The sequence below is a fragment of the Helicoverpa armigera genome, chromosome 28 (assembly GCF_030705265.1).
Source record: "Helicoverpa armigera isolate CAAS_96S chromosome 28, ASM3070526v1, whole genome shotgun sequence".
Classification (NCBI taxonomy): Eukaryota; Metazoa; Arthropoda; class Insecta; order Lepidoptera; family Noctuidae; genus Helicoverpa; species Helicoverpa armigera.
Genome location: NC_087147.1, coordinates 7980351 through 8000776, shown reverse-complemented (window position 1 = coordinate 8000776; position 20426 = coordinate 7980351). Strand labels below are relative to the sequence as shown.

Below are 20426 nucleotides of genomic sequence, written 5' to 3'. Positions count from 1 at the left end.
AACATGCAAGTTAAGTCATTGTAAATATTGTCCTGAAAAACATAATACTTTGCTGCACACAGATAAAGAATCTCCTCGCACACAAAACATAGTTCTTGCTGCGAATCACTTAAATGCTGCAAAGGTTGTATTACTGTCCACAGCGGTCGTGAAGGTGTCCGACGCTGAAGGCAACCTCCATGATGCCAGACTGTTGTTGGACAACGGAAGCACTGCGAACTTCGTTACTGAAGACTTCTGCCGCAGGCTACATATCCATTCTTATCCAATTACGTCTAATGTAAAAGGCATAAATGACCAGTCTTCGACTTGTTCACGTGGCTGTATAATTTTAATTAAGGCAGGCCATAGTGATTTTGAGCTAGAGTTAGATTTTTATGTCATATCACAAGTTTCTTCTTCTGTACCTAATACTTTTATTCATACAGATAACATTTGTTTACCTAGCAATATAGTTCTTGCCGACCCTAACTTTTATACTCCGTCTTCCATCGACATCCTTGTCGGAGCGGAAGTATTTTGGGGTATCATAGGCATGAATCGCATTCCGCTAGGGAAAAACATGCCTACCTTAGTATACTCAAAATTAGGCTGTGTAGTAACAGGCGTTGTACAGCAGCCTAATCATTCATTTCCTCACACTTCTTTTCTTACTCTTACAGACGATTTACGGCTGGGTTTGAATCGTTTTTGGGAGCTGGATTCAGTACATCCACAACACAAACAGACATGCGGGGAGCGATCCTGCGAAGACATTTTCGTAGAGACCACCTATCGCGATGCGGATGGACGGTTTGTTGTTACAATTCCTCTTAAAAAATCACCTGACGTGTTAGGTGACTCATATTCAATGGCCAAGCGTCGCTTTCTTTCACTTGAACGTCGTCTGGTCAAAGACGCTTATTTAAAACAACTTTATGTCAGCTTCATGACCGAGTATATAGAGTTAGGCCATATGTCTGATCTGAATATAACAGTCACCTTAGCACTACGTCTTCTTACTCTAATTATTTGCCTCATCATGGAGTATTGAACGAGTCAAAGTCTACAACCAAGCTTAGAGTTGTCTTTGATGCTTCAGCTCGAACTACATCAGGTAAGTCTTTTAATGACATTCAAATGGTTGGTTCTACTCTTCAAGATGACCTTCTATCCATATTGCTGAGGTTTCGCCAATATATGATAGTCGTAAGAGCAGACATCGAGAAGATGTATAGAGTTACTATCGTAAACGACATTCAGAAACCTCTACAAAAGATATTATGGAGAGCAGAACCGACACATCCCTTAAAAACCTACACTCTAAATACAGTGACGTATGGCACTGCTTCTGCCCCATTCCTAGCAACTAGATGTCTCATGCAGCTTGCTCGAGAGTGTGATGATCCATCAACGCGCTCTACCATAGAGCATGACTTCTATGTTGACGATTACCTTTCTGGAAACTCATCTATTAAGGAAACGATAGACAAGTGTCGACATATTATTGACGTCCTTAAGTCTGGTAAGTATAACTTACGTAAATGGCAATCCAATTCACCTGATGTACTAAAGGCCATCTGTGAGGATAGAGTCGGTTCAGATTTTGTCACTCTTAGTGAAAATGAAACGTCAAAGACTCTAGGTCTACACTGGAGGTGCTCTACGGACACATTTTCTTTTTCTATTAGCGTCACTCCCAGCAATAGTACTACGAAACGTCAGATTTTGTCCACAATTTCCCAAATATTTGACCCGATCGGCTTAGTTGTTCCCTGCATAGTAGAGGCTAAGATTCTAATGCAGAATTTGTGGCTTACAGGTTGCTCTTGGGATGAACCCGTTCCTGAAGAGATTCAGCATGTTTGGAGTGACTTCCTACACACCCTTCCTCGTCTGAATGAACTGAACATACCCCGCTGGGTCACTTGTGAGTCAGTAGTATCACTACAGTTGCATGTCTTTACTGATGCCTCGGAAAAGGCATACGGTGTGTGTATATATGTACGCAGTGAACTTGATAACGGCAAGGTTCACGTCCATCTTCTCACAGCCAAAAGCAAGGTTGCCCCAGTTAAATCTACGACCATTCCCCGCCTCAAACTCTGTGCAGCGTTATTGGGATCACGTCTTTACCTTAAGGTCCGTCAGTCACTAACATTGGAGTTTAACGAGGTATACTTCTGGTGCGACTCTACTATTGTGTTAGGCTGGTTGTCTGCATCACCAACACAGCTAAAGACCTTTGTTCGACATAGAGTTACTGAGATACAGGAAGCTACTGCGGGAAGGCCATGGCTCTACGTTCCTTCACTTTCAAACCCCTCAGACCTCGCTTCGCGTGGACTCAGAGCGGACAAACTAGTGTCGTCATCGTTGTGGTGGTCGGGACCTCAATATCTTCTTGAAGGTACATCTTGTTGGCCTCAATTTCCAACATCTAATAATCAGGACTTAAATCTTCCTGAAACAATTTCATCATACCATATTGACACTAGTAATACAACAGAAAATCTTATTAATTCTTTATTTCCTAAATATTCTTCAGATCTTAATAAATTACAACGCATGATTGCATATGTGTTACGATTTTGTAACAAATGCAGAAAACAGGCATCAGCGTACGGTGCACTTACGTCTTCAGAGTTAACCACTTCTTTACATATTCTTTGTCGCTTATCTCAGCAGAACTCGTTCCGTGAAGAGTACAATGTGCTCTCAGCAGGCAAAGAACTACCCGCTAAAAACAAACGGCTTTCCTTGTCTCCATTCTTTGACGCTAACTGTAATTTAGTTCGTGTCGGAGGCAGGTTGCATAACTCATTTTATGACTACAATGTCAAGCATCCCATCTTGTTGTCCAGCTCTAATGTTGTTTGCAAGCTGTTGTTTAATATGTTTCACTTACGTTTGTTGCATCCAGGACCTCAGCTCTTACTTGCCACGATACGTCAACACTTCTACCCTATTGGGGGCAAGAACTTGGCTAAAAAGGTCACACATCAATGTGTGAGATGCTGCAGAATCAAGGCAAGCACTATCCAGCCCATGATGGGAAACCTTCCAGAGCAACGCTTGCACCTACAGTTTCCGTTCTTGGATTCAGGCGTCGACTATGCTGGACCTGTCATGATAGCTGACCGTAAGGGACGAGGGTGTAGGCTCATTAAATGTTTCATCTGTGTTTTTGTGTGTCTAGCTACCAGAGCCGTACACCTCGCACTAGTGTCGGACCTTACAAAAGAGGCTTTCCTAGCTGCCTTAAACCGGTTTATTGCTCGCAGGGGGAAACCACGTAACATCTTCTCCGACAACGGTACAACGTTTGTTGGGGCTTTCAATGAGTTGGCTAACTTACTTTCACAGGACATGAACCTAAACTTAATTGATCTAGGCATTAACTTTTCATTTATACCTGCGTACACTCCTCACGTTGGCGGATTATGGGAGTCCGCAGTTAAATCTACAAAACACCACCTTAGGAGAGTTCTAGGTTTAACTAATTTAACTTTTGAAGAGATGGCAGCATGTCTTATTCAAGTGGAGGCCATCCTGAACTCCAGGCCCTTAACTCCACTCTCCAACGACCCTTCAGACCTTACTCCATTAACTCCAGCACATTTCCTGATTGGACGCTCACTCGTTATGTTGCCTCATCCACAGATCGAGAACACCAACATCTCCAATCTGCAACGGTTTCGACGCGTCGAATGTCTGAAGCAGCATTTTTGGAATCGTTTCTCTCAGGAATACATAGTGTGGCTGCAAAAAATAACGAAATGGCATCGGTCATCGGGAGAGCTGAAGGAAGGAACACTCGTTGTCATCAAAGACAAAAGCTTACCGCCTTTACTCTGGCTTCTAGGGCGCATCACTCGGGTGCTTCTTGGCAGAGACGGCATAGCAAGGGTCGCCGACATCCATACACGAAAGGGTGTCATTCGGCGCGCCTTTAATACCATCTGCCCTCTACCTGTCGCTGTTGAAGACTCTTCAACGGGGGGAGCATGTTGAGTCACATACTCGATACCATCGCGCCGGGTGGAGCCACCGGCGAGCCCGAGCGACGAGCGCCGGCTGCCCCGCGCGCCCTTCACATCAGTCAGCTGTTGCACCGCTCCGAGCACGGCTGCGCTTACGCATTTCTTATTTTCCGTCGCGTGAAATATTGTAACAGTCCTTTGTCTTATTATACCATTTTATACAGTCCACCAAGTTTAATTTATCATCCGAATCATCATACAATCATCACATTGAGCTATCGTCGCGATCATTGGTCCTTCTCCCGTGAAGTTAAAACCAAAACGGAATTTTCCAAATTCAAAAAGCCAACGGTTCATCGGTTGGAGAACAAAGAACTTCGTCTTCGCCTTCAAGCTTCGCAGAAGATCATCATTTTGCGTGTCATCGTCTGCATTTGGGTCTTCGTGAACGTCGATACGGCTACGGCACCCGCCTTTATCAAGTTCCACCAACGGGCGGCGCAAAAGGAGGTCAAAGTCAAAGTCAAAATCGTTTATTGAAAATAGGCTAGATTCTAGCACTTTTTCATGTCAAAAAAAACAAAATGACAGCACCCCCAAAAAACGCCCCCCTTTCACCACTTCCTAGTGTTATGGCTGGGAAGAAGAAGTGGTGAAGAACAAACTTCCCAGCAACACAGCTGTCTATTACAATTTAATTATAATTACAATTATACAATTCAATATTAGTCACAAATATATATATATATAAAAAACACTTGTTGTCCACTTCAGAGCTGCCATCTGCGTGTATCTGTGAAATAATCATTAATGTTATAATAAGCCTTTTTAATCAGAATATCCTTAATTTTGATTTTAAAAGAACTGTCCGTTAGTTCTAGCAAATGAACTGGGATTCTATTATAAATGCGTATACAAAGGCCCACAAACGAACCGTGCACTTTATGCAATCGATAGTTGGATGCGGTTAATTTGTGTTTATTTCTAGTGTTGAAATTGTGCACGTCACTATTTTTACTAAATAACTCTATGTTTTGCCTTACATATATTATATTGGCATAAATATATTGAGACGCCACAGTCAGAACACCAATATCCTAGTACCTAGTCGGTATATAGCACGGATAGCACGCTTCTGTAACACGAAGACATTTTCTATGTCGGCAGCATTGCCCCACATAAGAATTCCGTAAGACATAACACTGTGGAAATAACTGAAGTACACTAAACGCGCCGTGGCTACATCGGTGAGAGCTCTTACCTTTCTGACAGCGTACGCAGCAGAGCTTAGTCTATTCGTGAGGCCAGTTATATGCTCACCCCATTGAATTTTGGAGTCTACAGTTATTCCTAGAAAAGTGGTAGCTTGGACCGTTTCAATTTCCTCATTGTTTAAAACTACACTGGGGCCGAGATTTTTCACGTTTGGCAAAGCAAATTTAATACATTTGGTTTTCTTCGCATTCAAAACCAAATTATTGGCTGTGAACCAGTGCGTTACTAACGACAGACACGAATTCACGTCATCAAAATCTACTCTATTCCTATCAACTTTAAAAATTACGGTCGTCGAGCGAGGGTCTTCATACATCGTGCCAGCATCGCATAATTGGTCGTGTGTGGTGCTACATATTCGTTCGCATTTGGTACATTGAGATTATCGGCACGGTTTCATTTAAACCGTCTTAGCCGACGTCAAGTCAACGGACGAACAATAATTGGGACTGCATCAACTCAGCGTTTGCAAATTACTTCACAAGATTGTCGTCGTGCATAGAGAAACGTGAAGAATCTCCTCGTCACAATCAACATAAGTGGTTTGCGTCAACAAAACCGTGAGATCGTTCCAATTATTCCTTATTCACATTTTCATATTAATTATCATCATAGTAAACATATTTCCTTAATTTCATTCCCATATTGCTTTAATTTCATCGCATTAGAATTAGTGCAAATCATCATTCAAAACGTTATTTTTTTTTTCTTCCACCCGCATTGAATTTCGACTGTTACATCTTGCGTCATCATTCCATATCTCATTAGTGCTTAGTTTTAATCACCTTTAGTGCTCATTGTATTCATTTACATTTATCATTTATGCAATTTAAATTATTTTTACTGTGTTTTAACATTTGTGTTTAGAGTGACAAAGCAATTTAATGCACATTTAAGCTCCTTGAAAAATTTTCATAGCAAAACACGCCTCTGCAATTTGGTCAAATAATTATTTCCGCAACATATTGCTATACTTTTTTTGCTAAGCATTAAGCAGCATATTGCCTTTACTTTTTTAATAGGCTCTTTGCGACATTTAAGCGCCTGGACATATTTTCAGATCACGCGCTCCCTGTGGGTCCAGCATCACCGGCCCACTCGCCACTTACCACGAGGCACCTACCCTCCGAGCAGGACTAACCTTGCTCTAGCGACTCCACTCTGACCGGCCGATGAAGGCGAGCCAAGAGGCGGGAGACCTATCCCCCGTCATGCTTCACTCCGGCAAGCCGGAGATGGGGGACAGTATACTCTCCCTGGAGCACTCGGATATATAGCCCCGCGGGGTCGCTACTCCCCGTCATCCGCCTCAGATGCCCTGCGGATTATTATATTTGCATTGAAAAAAGACATGGACGCTTCACCAACATCTTCTTAATTAGTCATGTGCGCCACGTCAGCACGATATCGAGATATATCGATAGCGAAATAAAACAGAACATATCGTCACATAATTTATTCAGTTCGTTATAAGTGATCACAGAGCCATCTTGCGTCCCTCGATGGAGATCTCGACGGCGCGTCGCGAGCCGCTCTTCATGCGCTTCTGGTCCATGAAGCGCTTCATCTGCTTCTCGTAGCGCGTCATCTTCTTCTTCGTCGTCTGCAACACACGGAGGGGGGTGAGCGCGGGCGGGTGAGGGGTGGGCGGGGTGACACAGTACGTACCCGCGACATGTCGAGCTCGCAGGTGGACTTGGGGCGGAACACGTAGTCCTTGTTGGAGGGCAGCGGCACGCGCGCGCGCGCCACCCAGCCCGGCTCGCCCGGCCGCGCCGCGCTGCACAGGGAGGCACTCGTCAGTGGGCAGGGGGGGCAGGCGACACACAGTCAGACAGGCACACACTCACCGGTCGGGGTCGGCTTCGCGCGGCCGCTTGGAGGGCCCGGGCGCGTCGCGGCGCCCCGCCATGGCCTCGTCGCGCGCCTGCCGCTCCTCGCGCGTCATGGCTGCACACATCGACACAACATTTCCTCACAATCACTGCCATAAAAGGCCAATATTGTTTTAAATAAGCAGTTATAGTTAATCGCGTTGGGCGAACACTGTCACCTTTGAAGTCAGTGGAGAGGTTGAAGATGGGCCGCGCCCACTCGGAGATGAGGCGACCGGCTCGCTCGCGGTTGGCCTTGGTCTCCTTGGGGTGCTTGTACAGGTACATGACGGCCTTGCCGATGCCCGACTGCTTCAGCAGCGACTTGTCGATGGACGGGAACTGCAACAAGACGGCTGAGTGCGGATGGCGGCACACACACACACACAGATTCGCTAGAGAGAGACTCACGTCCATGAGCAGCTTGAGGATGCTCTCGCGGATGAGCAGACAGGGCAGCGCGCGGTTGGGCATGGGCGCCAGCCAGTCGCAGAGCACGTTGAGCACGTTGTGCTCGAGGAAGGCGAGCTGCAGGTCCTTCTTGATGAGCTGCGACATGGCGGCCTTGAGCATGGACACCTTGCGCACGGCGGGCTGGTTGCGCTTGTTGAGGTCGCGGTCCTCCTCGGCCGCCTGGCGCATCTGCTGCAGCAGGTGCGCGATGAGGTCGTCGTTGTCGTTGATGATGTCGATGTCGCGGCGGCGGCGGCGGCCGCGCCGCTCCTCGCGCTTGCGCGCCAGCATTAGCTCGAAGTCCGACATGCCGGCCGCCATGTCGGCGGACTTGGAGTCGGGCGCCAGCTCGTCGTCGGAGGAGTCGGGCGCGGCGGGCGCGGCGGCGGCGGGCGGCTCCTCGTCGGACGGCAGGCGCACGGCGCGGCGCTTCTTGCGCGCCGGCGAGCCCGAGCGCGACCTGCAACACGCGGCGTCAGTCCCGCGCCGAGCCTGCAGTGCTCGGCGCGGGGCCCGAGCTTACCTGGAGCCGGAACGAGAGCGCGACCCCGACTTGGAGCGCGACCGGGAACGCGATTTGGACTTGGAGCGGGACCGTGACCGGGATTTGGACTTGGAGCGGGACCGTGACCGGGATTTGGACTTGGAGCGAGACCGGGATTTGGAACGAGATCCCGAGCGCGACCTCGAGCGGGAACGCGAGCGAGATCTGGATTTGGATCGCGAGCCGGATCGCGAGCGCGACCGCGACGCTGACTTGCGTGCGCGCGATCCCGATCGAGACCGACTTCTACTTTTTCGCTCTGCAATAAAAGAATCTCAATTAATTAAAGGCTACTAAAATTATCACACTGTCGTTATTAAAGATAGTTCATGAATTCTCGAATGTTTAAAGAACAGCTCGAAACATAAGTTTCCTTATACGAAGAGTTTACCTTGTGCGGGAGAATGTGATCTTGACTTTGATTTGGATCGGCGCGAGGCCGATCTCGACCGTGATCGACTGGCACGGGTCTCTGGAACATTTGGTTAAATTAAGACACAACCATAAAATACAGCACATAGAAAACGATAAAGTTTAGCGAGGCTCACCTGTGGGTTCGCCGGCAGCGTCGCCGTCCACTTCCATCTTGTCTGGCGAGCGCGACCTGCTGCGAGACTTGCTGCGAGACTTGGACTTGGATTTTCGCGGTGAAGCAGTTCTTGATCGCGCCGGCGACTTACTGGGGGACTTGCGACGCTTTGTGGGAGACGCGCTCGGAGAGCGGCTGGCGCGCGCGGCCGAGCCGGCGCGAGACCCGGCGCCCGACCCGGCGCCCGACCCGGCCCGCGACCCGGCCCGCGAGCCGCCGCGCGAGTGCGACGAGCTGCGCGACCGGGACTTGCGCGATACCGAGCTTGACTTAGAACGGGACCGGGACCGCGACTTGGAGCGAGATCGCGACTTGGATCGGGACCGTGACTTTGAGCGGGACCGTGACCTTGAGTGTGACCGCGACTTGGAGCGAGATCGTGACTTGGAGCGGGACCGTGACTTGGAGCGGGACCGTGACTTGGAGCGGGACTGCGACTTGGAGCGGGATCGTGATTTGGAACGCGATCGCGATTTAGAACGAGACTGTGATTTGGAACGTGAACGAGATTTGGAGCGCGATCTCGACTTTGAGTGCGACCGTGATCTGGACTTGGATCTTGAGCGCGAACGAGATTTAGAACGCGATGCCGATCTTGAGTTCCGTCTTGAATGTGTGGAACCGTCTTGTGACATCTTGGAAACTGATCCCGCCTGCACACAATGCAACATTAACACAAGTCCATCCATGACTGCTGATGCAGGTACACTGAGCATGAGCTACAACACTTAGCTTCCCTACAACGTGCGTTCTTCTACTACAAGTGTAACGTAACAGACAAGAGGAGCCCCCTGTAAGCCTGCATGTGTAGCTTCCCTGACCACTAGCACAGTATGTATACATACATATTTCTTGTTATACTCATGTAGCAATAGTAAAAACTCACTTATATTCTTTTGTAGGAGACTTTATAACAAACACACATCAAAATGAAATGTTTAATTTTATTGCAAAAATTCATTAAGTAATTTTTGTTTATTAATTTTGCTGTTTATAACGTTAACCATATCTATGCTATAGACATTTATAATATTACAGCCATTTCAATATGTGCACGTTATAAAGGCTCACACTGTAATTGAATAACTCCTAAGTAAAACTTGTATTTCATGAAATTCTCAGATTATTATCATTGGGATGTAACTAAATCCTTGTGGAAAAAAAGTGACCATGGAGTTTCTTCATCATGGAGAGCCCAGATCCACTTATTTTAACAGAGACATTAGTTTTTAACATTTGTATTACTAAGAGCCTGCAAAATGATAGAGTTTAGGGTGTGCTAACAGATACTCACAGAGGGGCTGCGGCTGTGGGAGCGGGAGCGCCGGCCTCCTGCGGAACACAAACAGTCAGTAGCCACACGTCACACACGGTTAACATGATCACTCTTACAACACTTATAGCATAATGAGTCAATTTACATCAGTTCTTACAACTTGACACATTCTGCAAACATCATCAACAAGAAAGCTTAGATGTATGGATGGATGTTAGTTCCTCTTTAAAAAAAAACTATTGAATAGATTTGGATGTACTTGGCAGTAATATAGGTAATTGAAAATAGCTTATTTGGCAACTTTTTTCCCTCGAGAAGTGCATTTGTTGAAACTACCCTCAAATATTGTAAATTAATAATTTCCCCTAAGTTCCCACTAAGTGAAAATCAGTTTTATTAAAATTATGAAGACTCTTGGACTAAAATGTTTAAAGTAGGCTTGTAACGTTTACACGCAGGCTACCATTTCATATGGCCAAAAAAACACTAGAGTGGGTACAACAGACAGATATCCTCCAGTGGCTCACAATCTCGCGTGCATTGTGAATTGTGCCAGGTAAACATAGCATTAACTTACTCATCAGAAACAAGTTTAGGTAAAGGATATTCGTCAACAAACTGTAGCATTTTCTTTTGTGTACCTGTACCAATTTTACAATTTATTTACAACGTCAGTTCGATTATTTTAGTAGAACATGGGCCCGATATTATTGATATGAATGATACTTTGTTGACAAAACAATGTATTGCTGAGTACATTGCCAGCCTTAGAACCGACTCCTAGACCTATCGTTCATCCTATGACAAGTTGTAGGCAAGCCAACGTACGACAAAGGCGCAAATCGGTCCAGCAAAAGACACGTATTATAAGTCGTAATTAAGAACAGATTTTAGTACATATATTATCAGTATATCATTTGTTTTATTAAAATATAGGTTAGGAATAAAAATTATCACATACCTGTATCGACGTCCATTGCTACTAGTTTTAGTATCCGAACACAATAATGTGCTCTAGTCGGCTAATTGAGCAGCATATATAACAATTAATTACGCCAATTCTTATTATAATAATTAAAACACAATGAATCTATACTACATTTGCAACTTTTTATAAACGGCCAGCAGACAGATTATTTATTTCTTTCCTTCGTTTGATTATGGTTTGATTCCACTTTTCACAGATTACTATAAACTCGGCAGAGAGTAGAATTATAAGATTTTTAAGTAGTCTATGGTTAGACAGCATTCCATACCATACCAATGACCATACCCAGCTAAGTGTTCTCGATGCAGTAATCGAGGAAGTTGATTGGAGCATTGCATTGGAGCCAATGAGGAAATGATACAATAAGGCAAGATAAATAAATTAGACTTAGTAAGCATCTAGTAAAATCTAGTCTAGTCTAATCTAGTAAAACGTAACCAAAAGTACCTGTGTTGGGCCAAGGTTACACTTAATGAAAGGTACTACACTAATACAGATTAAACCTATAAAATACTATTTAAAATAATAATATAATTGATAAAACAACCGAAATAACAGTTATTTTTGTTAAGTTATTAGTATTTAGAGAGGGTTCCATCCTATGCATATGCCCTAGTCAACGCAGACAGGTTGGTCCAGTACCCGTACCTCATCTATTCATGCAATCATCAAATCAAATCATGGTCAGTAATGTCATCAAAGAGAATGTCATTATTGCCGTCACTCAAGTCATTGTCACAAGTGTCAGAGACACTGCGCACTGTGCACAGCTGTCAGCTGTCTGTAAGTAAAGTAGATTCAAAATAAACAAAAGTACGACTTAATAATATCTTTAATGAACTTTAATTGAATATTACATGCGTTATGGACGACGAAGATAAACTGCCATTGAAGCGGGTGGAGTTTTCGTTGAATAAGTTTAATGAGGTTGCGATCCCTCATCATTTAGATTTACTGCGACAGCATAAGGCGAATATTATCAAGGTAAGATCGTGCTCTATTTCGATACTCTTTGTCTAGCTGGAGTAGATGGGATTCGATGCCGTCACTAAACACGCCTTAATATTTTGGGTTACTATTCAATATATGTGTAATAGTTATGATAATCCGTGCCCGCCATGTCGAATGTTTTTACAGAACGAAAAATGTACTGCTACAAAAAAATTGGCTTGTGATGTAAAATAGCTCAATGACGACTTTGGCACACGTAATCTTGGAATGATTGCGTAGAGTTCATGTTAATTTTAGAGCCCAGTTCAAATTATGAAATTGTTCACCACTGCAATGAACCCTATGGTCAGTGATAAAATCTCTCCTCTCACCAAACACTAAAAAAGATAAAATACTTCCAGGTTCTTAATAGTCTCTTAGAGAAAGTGGCTTTATGTCAGGTATTATGTTCTAGGATAATGTGAATGAGTGTTAAGGTGATTTATAATTCAAGGGCTCGTACAAACAATGCCAATGTTCAAAACTATTTTTTTCGTACACCGGTTGGAGCAGTTCCGTGCCCTCGTCGAGTTCACAGCCTGTTCAAGTGCCCCCTTTTTAGCTGTTCTTGGTTTAAGCCAGTCTCCACTGTAGCTGAATAACTTGGATAGTTGATCTGATCTGGTTACTGTCTAGCCTGGGCACCTTGCAAATTATATTTAAAGATTCCAATTTGTATGCACAAAATTATGTTTAAGTGCCAGTTGTGGCAATATGTCCAAACTGATTCTGTGAAAATAAAAATATTTATTCACTAAGATATGGTTAACACTAAAGGGGGTAAAAACAAAAAAAAAGTCACTTAACATATCTCGCCTTCAGTAGACATGCGAAAATTAAAACGTAAATCATGCTTAAACCTATAACGCTAACCTATAAAAGCTAATTTATACAATTAATATATTCTTCTATTGTGTAGAAGTACCCTTCTATAAGCTGAGCTTTTAACTTTTTTTTAAATATTGCTTTAGGTAGCTCTCTAATTTCTCTAGGAATTTTGTTATATATGTTAATCACCATCATTTGAATATTTTTCTTATGTAACTTCTACATCTTTCCATTCTTAATTCAGTAGGATCTCTCTTAAATTTACAATCATCACTAACTTTGGGATAAAGCTGAGAATGGTTTCTAACAAACATACCTATCTCAGCTATATATAAGGATACAATACCAGAGTCATTACACTTATTTTTTAGGGGACGGTAAACGGGACCCTATTGTTTTCGCTCCTATGTCCGTCCGTCCGTCTGTCACCAGGTTGTATCTCATGTACCATGATAGTTAGAGAGCTGAAATTTTCACAGATGATGAATTTTTGATGCTGCAATAACAACAAATACAATACACATGAACACTAGAATTAAATAAAAATTTTGGGGGCTCCCATACAAACAACAAACTTTTGTCTGTTTTATAAATAATGGTATGAAACTCTTCGTGCGCGAGTCAAGATTCTAGTGGGCGAATACACTTTTTTGTACAACAAAAACTTTGTTTGTGTCTGTAGAATTACCCCAGAGAACCAAACCTTACCATATATAGTGGTATTGTATTTACGATTTTGTATGATTTACTGCGTAATATCGTCCGTGGCAGTCTGTGCACGTACTGAGGCTGAGCTGTGTGTTGCGCAGTACTCGGCTGAGGGCGCGTGGACGCGCGCGCGCGGCGAGCAGACGCACGCGCGGCGCGTGGCGGCGCAGCTGCGCGCGCTGCTGGCGGAGCTGGACGCGCTGCGCCGCCGCGTGCGCGCCGCCGACCTGCCGCGCTTCGACGCGCGCACGCAGCGCTCGCGCGACACCACGCTGCGCGCCATCGTCGACTACCTCGGTAACCGCCGCCCCTCGCGCAGCGCCGCCCGCCCCGACCCCACTACATGATCGCTTGTCTTGTAGGTTTGATAGAGGACAGCTGTAGGGCGCTCGTGGCCTCGTCGCCGCGCCGCCGCCTGCCGGGTGAGCTGCGTCTGCATGAGTCGTTCGCTAACAGTTTGCGTGATCGATAGTTTTGCGACTAATGTCACAGTGTAGCGTGTCGACCCGACGCCGACTGGAGCGCGGTGCATGTATTCACATAGCTAAAGCTGCAGTGTGCCGTGTGTATGACGTCGGGCCAGCTCTAGTGGACTCATGCCTTGTTAACCCATAAGGTTGCTCCTACTCTCCGTTACTATTGTTCAGTTCGCTTCAAACAACTTTGCCCCTGCGACGTTGATCATTAGTGCGCGATGCGTCCAAAGGCCAACTTCAAAGCCGTACGAAATCAACGCAAGTAGGTATACTACATCGATTAACAGAAGCAGTACAATCTATTTCCTATGAACACGGCTAGTGGTAGCCGTGACCTGCTGGTACACAATTATTTATATATGCTGTATATTGTGTGTATAGAAACATCGCCAGTATCAATAAGCCGCGCGTCAGACGCGCAAGTGGCGGCGAGCGCCACGTCGACGGAGTCGGTGGGCGTGGTCGCGCACCAGGCGGACGCGGCGGAGGAGACGCAGATACAGCTGGTGGTGGACCACGACGAGGCGGCGCTGCGCGAGCGCGAGGAGCTGCTGCGCGGCTGGAGCGAGCTGCAGAGCGAGCTGCGCGCGCTGCACGACGTGTGGCAGACGGCGCAGGCCGCCGCGCTGGCGCAGCGCGAGCACGTGGCGGCGGCGGCCGGCAGCGTGGACGCGGCGGCCGACAACGTGAGCGCGGCGCGCGCGCACCTAGCGGCCGGCGAGCGGTGAGTGTGCGCCGGGAGTGTGTGACAGCAGTGCACAGCGGGTCGTGCATGTGTGTGTGCCGGCAGGCTGCGCGCGGGCGCGTGGGGCGCGAGCGGGGCGGCGCTGGGGCTGCTGGCGGGCGGGCCGGTGGGGCTGGCGGTGGGCGCCAAGGCGGGCGCGCTGGCGGCGGCGGCGGGCTCGCTGCTCGGCTACGCGGCCGCGCGCCTGCTGGGCCGCCGCGCCGCCGCAGACACCGACAAGGTGGACTAGCCGCATCAGGTACTCACGTAAGGTTAGTTTCTTCAAACATTAAGTGGAATTAAATATGTAATTATTTTATTTTAGTATGAAGTAGGTAGTATCGCAAACTAAAATAGCCATTGAACCCAACAGTTGCCCATAGACTGAAAAAATTGAATGAAGTGGGAAATTCAAAAGCCCTTCGAACAAGCTCCACTTTCGCCTTAGGTACCTAAGTATGCCTTATTGTTCACGGACCAAGTTTGCTAATCTCCCACATATTATTTCAATTTCCTTCATCTTCTGGGAATAAATGGCAATAAGTTATGCATTTAAAATGCGCAACAGGTCATGCATGTACTTTCTTATTAAGATACGCCCGCCTCAAGTTCGGTTATACCGCGATTCCAAGAGAACTCTTCAAAAGTCTGGGATAAAAACTATCCTATGTTCTTTTTCAAAGTCAACTCTATCTCTATAGGTACCAAATTTTATTAAAATCAGTTCAGTGGTTTAGACTTGAAAGCGTAACAGACAGACAGACAGTTACTTTCTCATTTATAATATTAGTAAGGATTTACCTAATGGAAATTAACTTACCTTGCCAGGATTGAGGGGTTCCAACGTACAAGATTCTATGGACAGAGCGTAACACCAGCAGCATGTACGCCCTGAACAAACCTGCTGCTAGTTGTAAGAGTGATAAATGAACTAGTCCACTTAAACTCCACCATATTGCTTATTGATCGATTTGGTCATATGTGTTTGTGGCTCAGATTTGCTTCAAAACACTATTGGACTTGTATAAGGTGAAGTAGTGTGGTGCTGCAACGCGTCGTCGTGCAAGCGACACTTGCTGATACTCGCTTGTGATAGTCGCGAGTGTAGCCGCGCTCTCCTGTGCCTTCCACACTCATCACACCGCTGCTCGTTTACAACTAACATATCAAATACAAAACAATATTTAATATGTAGGTAGGTACCTCTATTTAATTTAAGGTTAATGTATGTAGAATGGAATTATACAATTGTAAATCTATTTTGACAATATATTTTTGTTACATAGTAAGCGTACATTATTTATATTCTTTTCCCAAACTTCGCTCCACTAAGTCCGGTTTAACACTTCGCAAGCAGTGTGGAGGCTGCTTATTGTAACACTAGCTGGGGCCCGATTCTCCTAATTTTACTTAAGCGTCCTTCGATTGACGTTCGACTCGATTCGACTGAGATCCAATCCCGACTCGATTACGATTGAAGCGTATGTGGCATTCCGCTATTTTTTCTTTGAAATAAACGTTTTTAACCTTTTCTGTCATTCAATAATGAATCATTTTGTCTGCAAATGATTTACGATTGCAAAATGATTGTACAGCAAACTACCTTATAGGGCAAAATCATCAAAATAGCAGACCAATCGCACACCAATCAAATGTCAATCGAATACGATTGGTCTTTTATTAGTAGCAGAATGCCCGATATGGTTAAAACTGCTATTACGATCATATTGCGATTCGTTTTCTATTCGATTTTGACATTATTAACTTAGGAGAATCGGGGCCCTGACGATCTTCAACCTCGAATGAAGCACGTCCTCCTGACTATAGGGAGTAGTGACTCGTCGATATTAACTTTGATGAAATCCGTGTCCTGTCTCGGTCGCCAATTTATGTCTGCTTGTTAGACATAAGAGGGTCCTATTCTGGATGTAAATAAAACCTGAGAACTTGATTTTACGTGTGTATACTTGCAAAAACTTGAAAATACATAGAGCTGACGTGAACAGCATAAAAGTGACGGTGAATGAATATAATAAAAAATAATTTGTAACTTAGGTATCTCCATAAAAAATGTACGTCATTTCTTGACGCCTAGAACGATGAACCGTGACCCGTTGAGATGCGCGTTGCTATGAAAAAATGTATTGGCGTGAACTTTCCCTTCGTTTCAGTAGGAGTAGATTTCGCTGGCCCGTTCTTTATCGTTAACTGAAGAGGACGAGGAGCGAGACTGACAAAATCTTACTTGTGCTTATTCATTTGCATGCGCTACAAGTGCATACATTTAGAGGCAGTAGGTGGCCTATCCAAGGATGACTTTTTAATGACCTTAAAACGATTCATCGCACGACGAGGCAAGCCAGCGGAAATATTCTCCTATAACGGTCGTAATTTTGTCGCAGCTGCTAAGGAGTTAGGATCATTTTTAAAAATAAATAACCACTTGTTTTCCGACTTCGCTGCACAAGAGGGTATAAAATTTAATTTCATCCCTGCTTACTCCCCTCATTTCGGCGGCATTTGGGAATCAGGCATCAAATCCGCAAAACACCACGTCAAACGCGTTATAGGCAATCTTCACCTGACCTTTGACGAATTGCAGACATTATTTGCGCAAGTGGAGGCAATATTAAATAGCCGGCCCTTATGTCCCATGACTTCAAATCCCAATGACTTCCTTCCCCTCTCTCCTGGACACTTTCTCATAGGGAGAGCGCTAACTACGTTTCCGTATCCACAAATAGAAGAGGTGGACCCCAACAAGCTGAAGCGGTTTCAGAGATTAGAACAAATTAGACAGCACTTTTGGCGGCGTTGGCAAAATGAATACCTACATGAATGAATTACAGAGAAGACAGAAATGGTTGAAGGATACGCCACAACTCAAAGTTGATGACTTAGTCCTGATCAAGGAAGAAAACTTGCCACCGCTGTGTTGGAGACTAGGAAGAGTCACGAAATTGTTTCCGGGTCCCGATGGGGTAATACGAGTGGCAGATGTGAGGACTTCAACCAACTGCCTTCGACGAGCTTTGGTACGCTTGTGTCCCCTTCCTGGTCCAGAAGAAGAGATCTCTATTGAAAGAGAAGCCTTTCAAAGGGGGGAGCAACATGGCGCGGCCTGAAGCGCCAATACATTTTTTCATAGCAACGCGCATCTCAATGGGTCACGGTTCATCGTTCTAGGCGTCAAGAAATGACGTACATTTTTTATGGAGATACCTACGTTACAAATTATTTTTTATTATATTCATTCACCGTCACTTTTATGCTGTTCACGTCAGCTCCATGTATTTTCAAGTTTTTGCAAGTATACACACGTAAAATGAAGTTCCCGGGTTTGTATATTGTCTAACAAGCAGACATAAGAAGGTCCTATTCTGGATGTAAATAAAACCCGGGAACTTGATTTTACGTGTAATAATTTGTAACGTAGGTATCTCCATAAAAAATGTACGTCATTTCTTGACGCCTAGAACGATGAACCGTGACCCGTTGAGATGCGCGTTGCTATGAAAAAATGTATTGGCGCTTCAGGGCGCGCCATGATTGGCGCTTCAGGCCGCGCCAGTCTTTTGGAAATTTAGACGTTCAATTCAAAAACTCTGTAATACAACCAAGTTATAAACGATTTGAACCCTAATTTTTCCCCCCTTGTAATAGCATTTACAGAACTCTCACTTCAAAAGTCTTGATTATAGTAATCTAGACACACGGCAGTGTGTCCGCCAAGTTCGAGCAAAAAAAGCGACACACCGGCCGTGGGTTATATTACACGAACCATTTCGGGCCAAATTCGACCCCCCTGTAACTCAAAATCTATTTTATTTACGCATATCAAATTTCTAGTATCTGTTGAGACCCCGTCACTTATCTAAAATACAAAATTTCATTAATATACCTATTGTAGGTCTTGAGATATTGCCGTCAGAAAATCGCTATTTTTACTATACACTCACTGACTGACTGACTCACTAATCAAAAACCTAGACCACTTTCAATGGTCGTATTGACTTGAAATTTGGCATGGAGGTAGGTCCTTATGTCAAGGTAAAGGGAAAAATCTGAAAAAGGCCAAGTGTGAGTCGGTTTCAAAATAATGAAGGTGTTTTATACCCGGTGTAAATGTATACCCCTAAGGAACTAAAACGAACTAAAGGAGATGGCCAAAAAAACACCCAGAGTCGACAGGAACTTCATATGTACGATTGGATTCAGTATAATTTGTGGATTTTAAAAAGTATTTCAAATCATCTAAAAACCATGGGGTTCTCTTTTTATAACGTTTTTTCGATCAAGATTTTAGTTCACAAAAAAGTTTACTTTTAGTGTTTGATGTTCGTTAGAAGTTGAATGCAGACTTGTGATTGGACCGTTTTGCAATGCTAAGTCATTTGTTATATTTGACAATGTCACATGGCGCGATTTTCAAAGACAATTTCTCCAAAAACATGTCATAGCCAGTTGTGAAGGTTGCATGTAACTGCGAAACCTCTCCAAGTAGGTAAGGTCGGTGCTTAATCGCATCTGGAGTGGTTAAATACAAGACCTTTTAATCACCAGGCCAACTCTGAAACTATGGGGTTATTACTAGTGGCTTGTATAATGTTAGTTTACTTTGCTTTTTTATGTCCTTTGATGTTAATAATCTTTAAAATCAACATATATTCAACATAACCTATTTTTTCGATAATATGAAATAGCTCCTATACCCCATGGATTTTAGTCTGGATTTTTTGGCACCATCAAATGTCTATCATAAAGAACCTATTGGTAACCATTTCGTTGCTGTCGATTCTGGGTTTTTTTTCTATGAAAATTTGGCCATCTCCTTTATCTATATTTATATAATATATCTTCGAATGGTCGTACCGATCTGAAATTCGTTACAAAGGATTGTATTTAGTCAAAGTAAAGTAAAAATCTGAAAACGGCCAAGTGTGAATCACTTTCGAAAATAACAAATGTGTAACTTTGATCCACGAACATAATATATGATAACATGTCATGTCAGTCAGTTGGTAAATCTAGTCCATTTAGTTAATCTAGTTCATTTCTTTGTAAGAAACATAGTGCATATAAAAAAATCTGAAAGATAGTATAAATGAGACATTTCTTTAACTAACTTCATCATAAGAAAAAAATAAAATAAACAACCTTACAAAAATAAATGAAATCCCACCCAAAACAAAAATGTGAAAGACTGCCAAGTTCGATAATATGGGAATGCTTCGCCTATAAAAGCAGTGAGATCTGAATAAGTACCAAGTTCCATACACATACCTCAGTTAAAAATAGTTACTTTTTAATGATGTTACTTGGCAAGTTTTAATAGAAAATTAAATACTTGATTCATTGCGTTTAGTAGGTTTATAACAAGGAGTGTGAAAACTTGCCAAGTGACATCATTAAAAAGTAACTATTTTTAACTGAGGTATGTGTATGGAACTTGGTACTTATTCAGATCTCACTGCTTTTATAGGCGAAGCATTCCCATATTATCGAACTTGGCAGTCTTTCACATTTTTGTTTTGGGTGGGTAATGTACTCTGTGGTCTTGATTGGTAATAATTCTGGGGCCATATTTTGCCATATTCGGCAAAACGTCAACGAGCAAAGTGCAGGACGCGGATGGTACCGCAGGAAAAAGTTAGTTTAATTTATTTAGAGCCAGCAAATAAAGCGAAAAATAAATACAATATTTTTATTTTAATAATTTTACCGTAATAAAGTATGAGT

The 20426-nt window shown here is 44.0% G+C and overlaps 2 protein-coding genes across 4 annotated transcripts; one reads left to right on the top strand and one right to left on the bottom strand.

The window, feature by feature from the left end:
- Positions 1-6678: 6678 nt before the first annotated feature.
- On the bottom strand, positions 6679-11155 carry LOC110383296 (protein IWS1 homolog). Of its 2 annotated transcripts, XM_021344065.3 has the most exons (10): positions 10935-11155; positions 9992-10029; positions 8657-9350; positions 8500-8580; positions 8088-8367; positions 7523-8024; positions 7291-7453; positions 7088-7187; positions 6906-7017; positions 6679-6840 (listed from the first exon to the last, which is right to left on the bottom strand). In XM_021344065.3, exons 1-10 carry the CDS (start codon positions 10948-10950, stop codon positions 6715-6717), a joined length of 2112 nt encoding a protein of 703 aa, XP_021199740.2. In that variant the 5' UTR covers positions 10951-11155; the 3' UTR covers positions 6679-6714. The 2 variants fall into 2 exon arrangements, with proteins under 2 accessions (XP_021199740.2, XP_063898487.1); XM_064042417.1 differs by lacking the exon at positions 8500-8580.
- Positions 11156-11671: 516 nt separating this feature from the next.
- LOC110383297 (uncharacterized) lies at positions 11672-15972 on the top strand. Of its 2 annotated transcripts, XM_064042418.1 has the most exons (6): positions 11672-11945; positions 13589-13784; positions 13850-13909; positions 14345-14687; positions 14754-14959; positions 15516-15972. In XM_064042418.1, exons 1-5 carry the CDS (start codon positions 11826-11828, stop codon positions 14935-14937), a joined length of 903 nt encoding a protein of 300 aa, XP_063898488.1. In that variant the 5' UTR covers positions 11672-11825; the 3' UTR covers positions 14938-14959; positions 15516-15972. The 2 variants fall into 2 exon arrangements, with proteins under 2 accessions (XP_063898488.1, XP_063898489.1); XM_064042419.1 differs by lacking the exon at positions 13850-13909 and having other exon boundaries at positions 11674-11945.
- The last annotated feature ends 4454 nt before the right edge of the window (positions 15973-20426 follow it).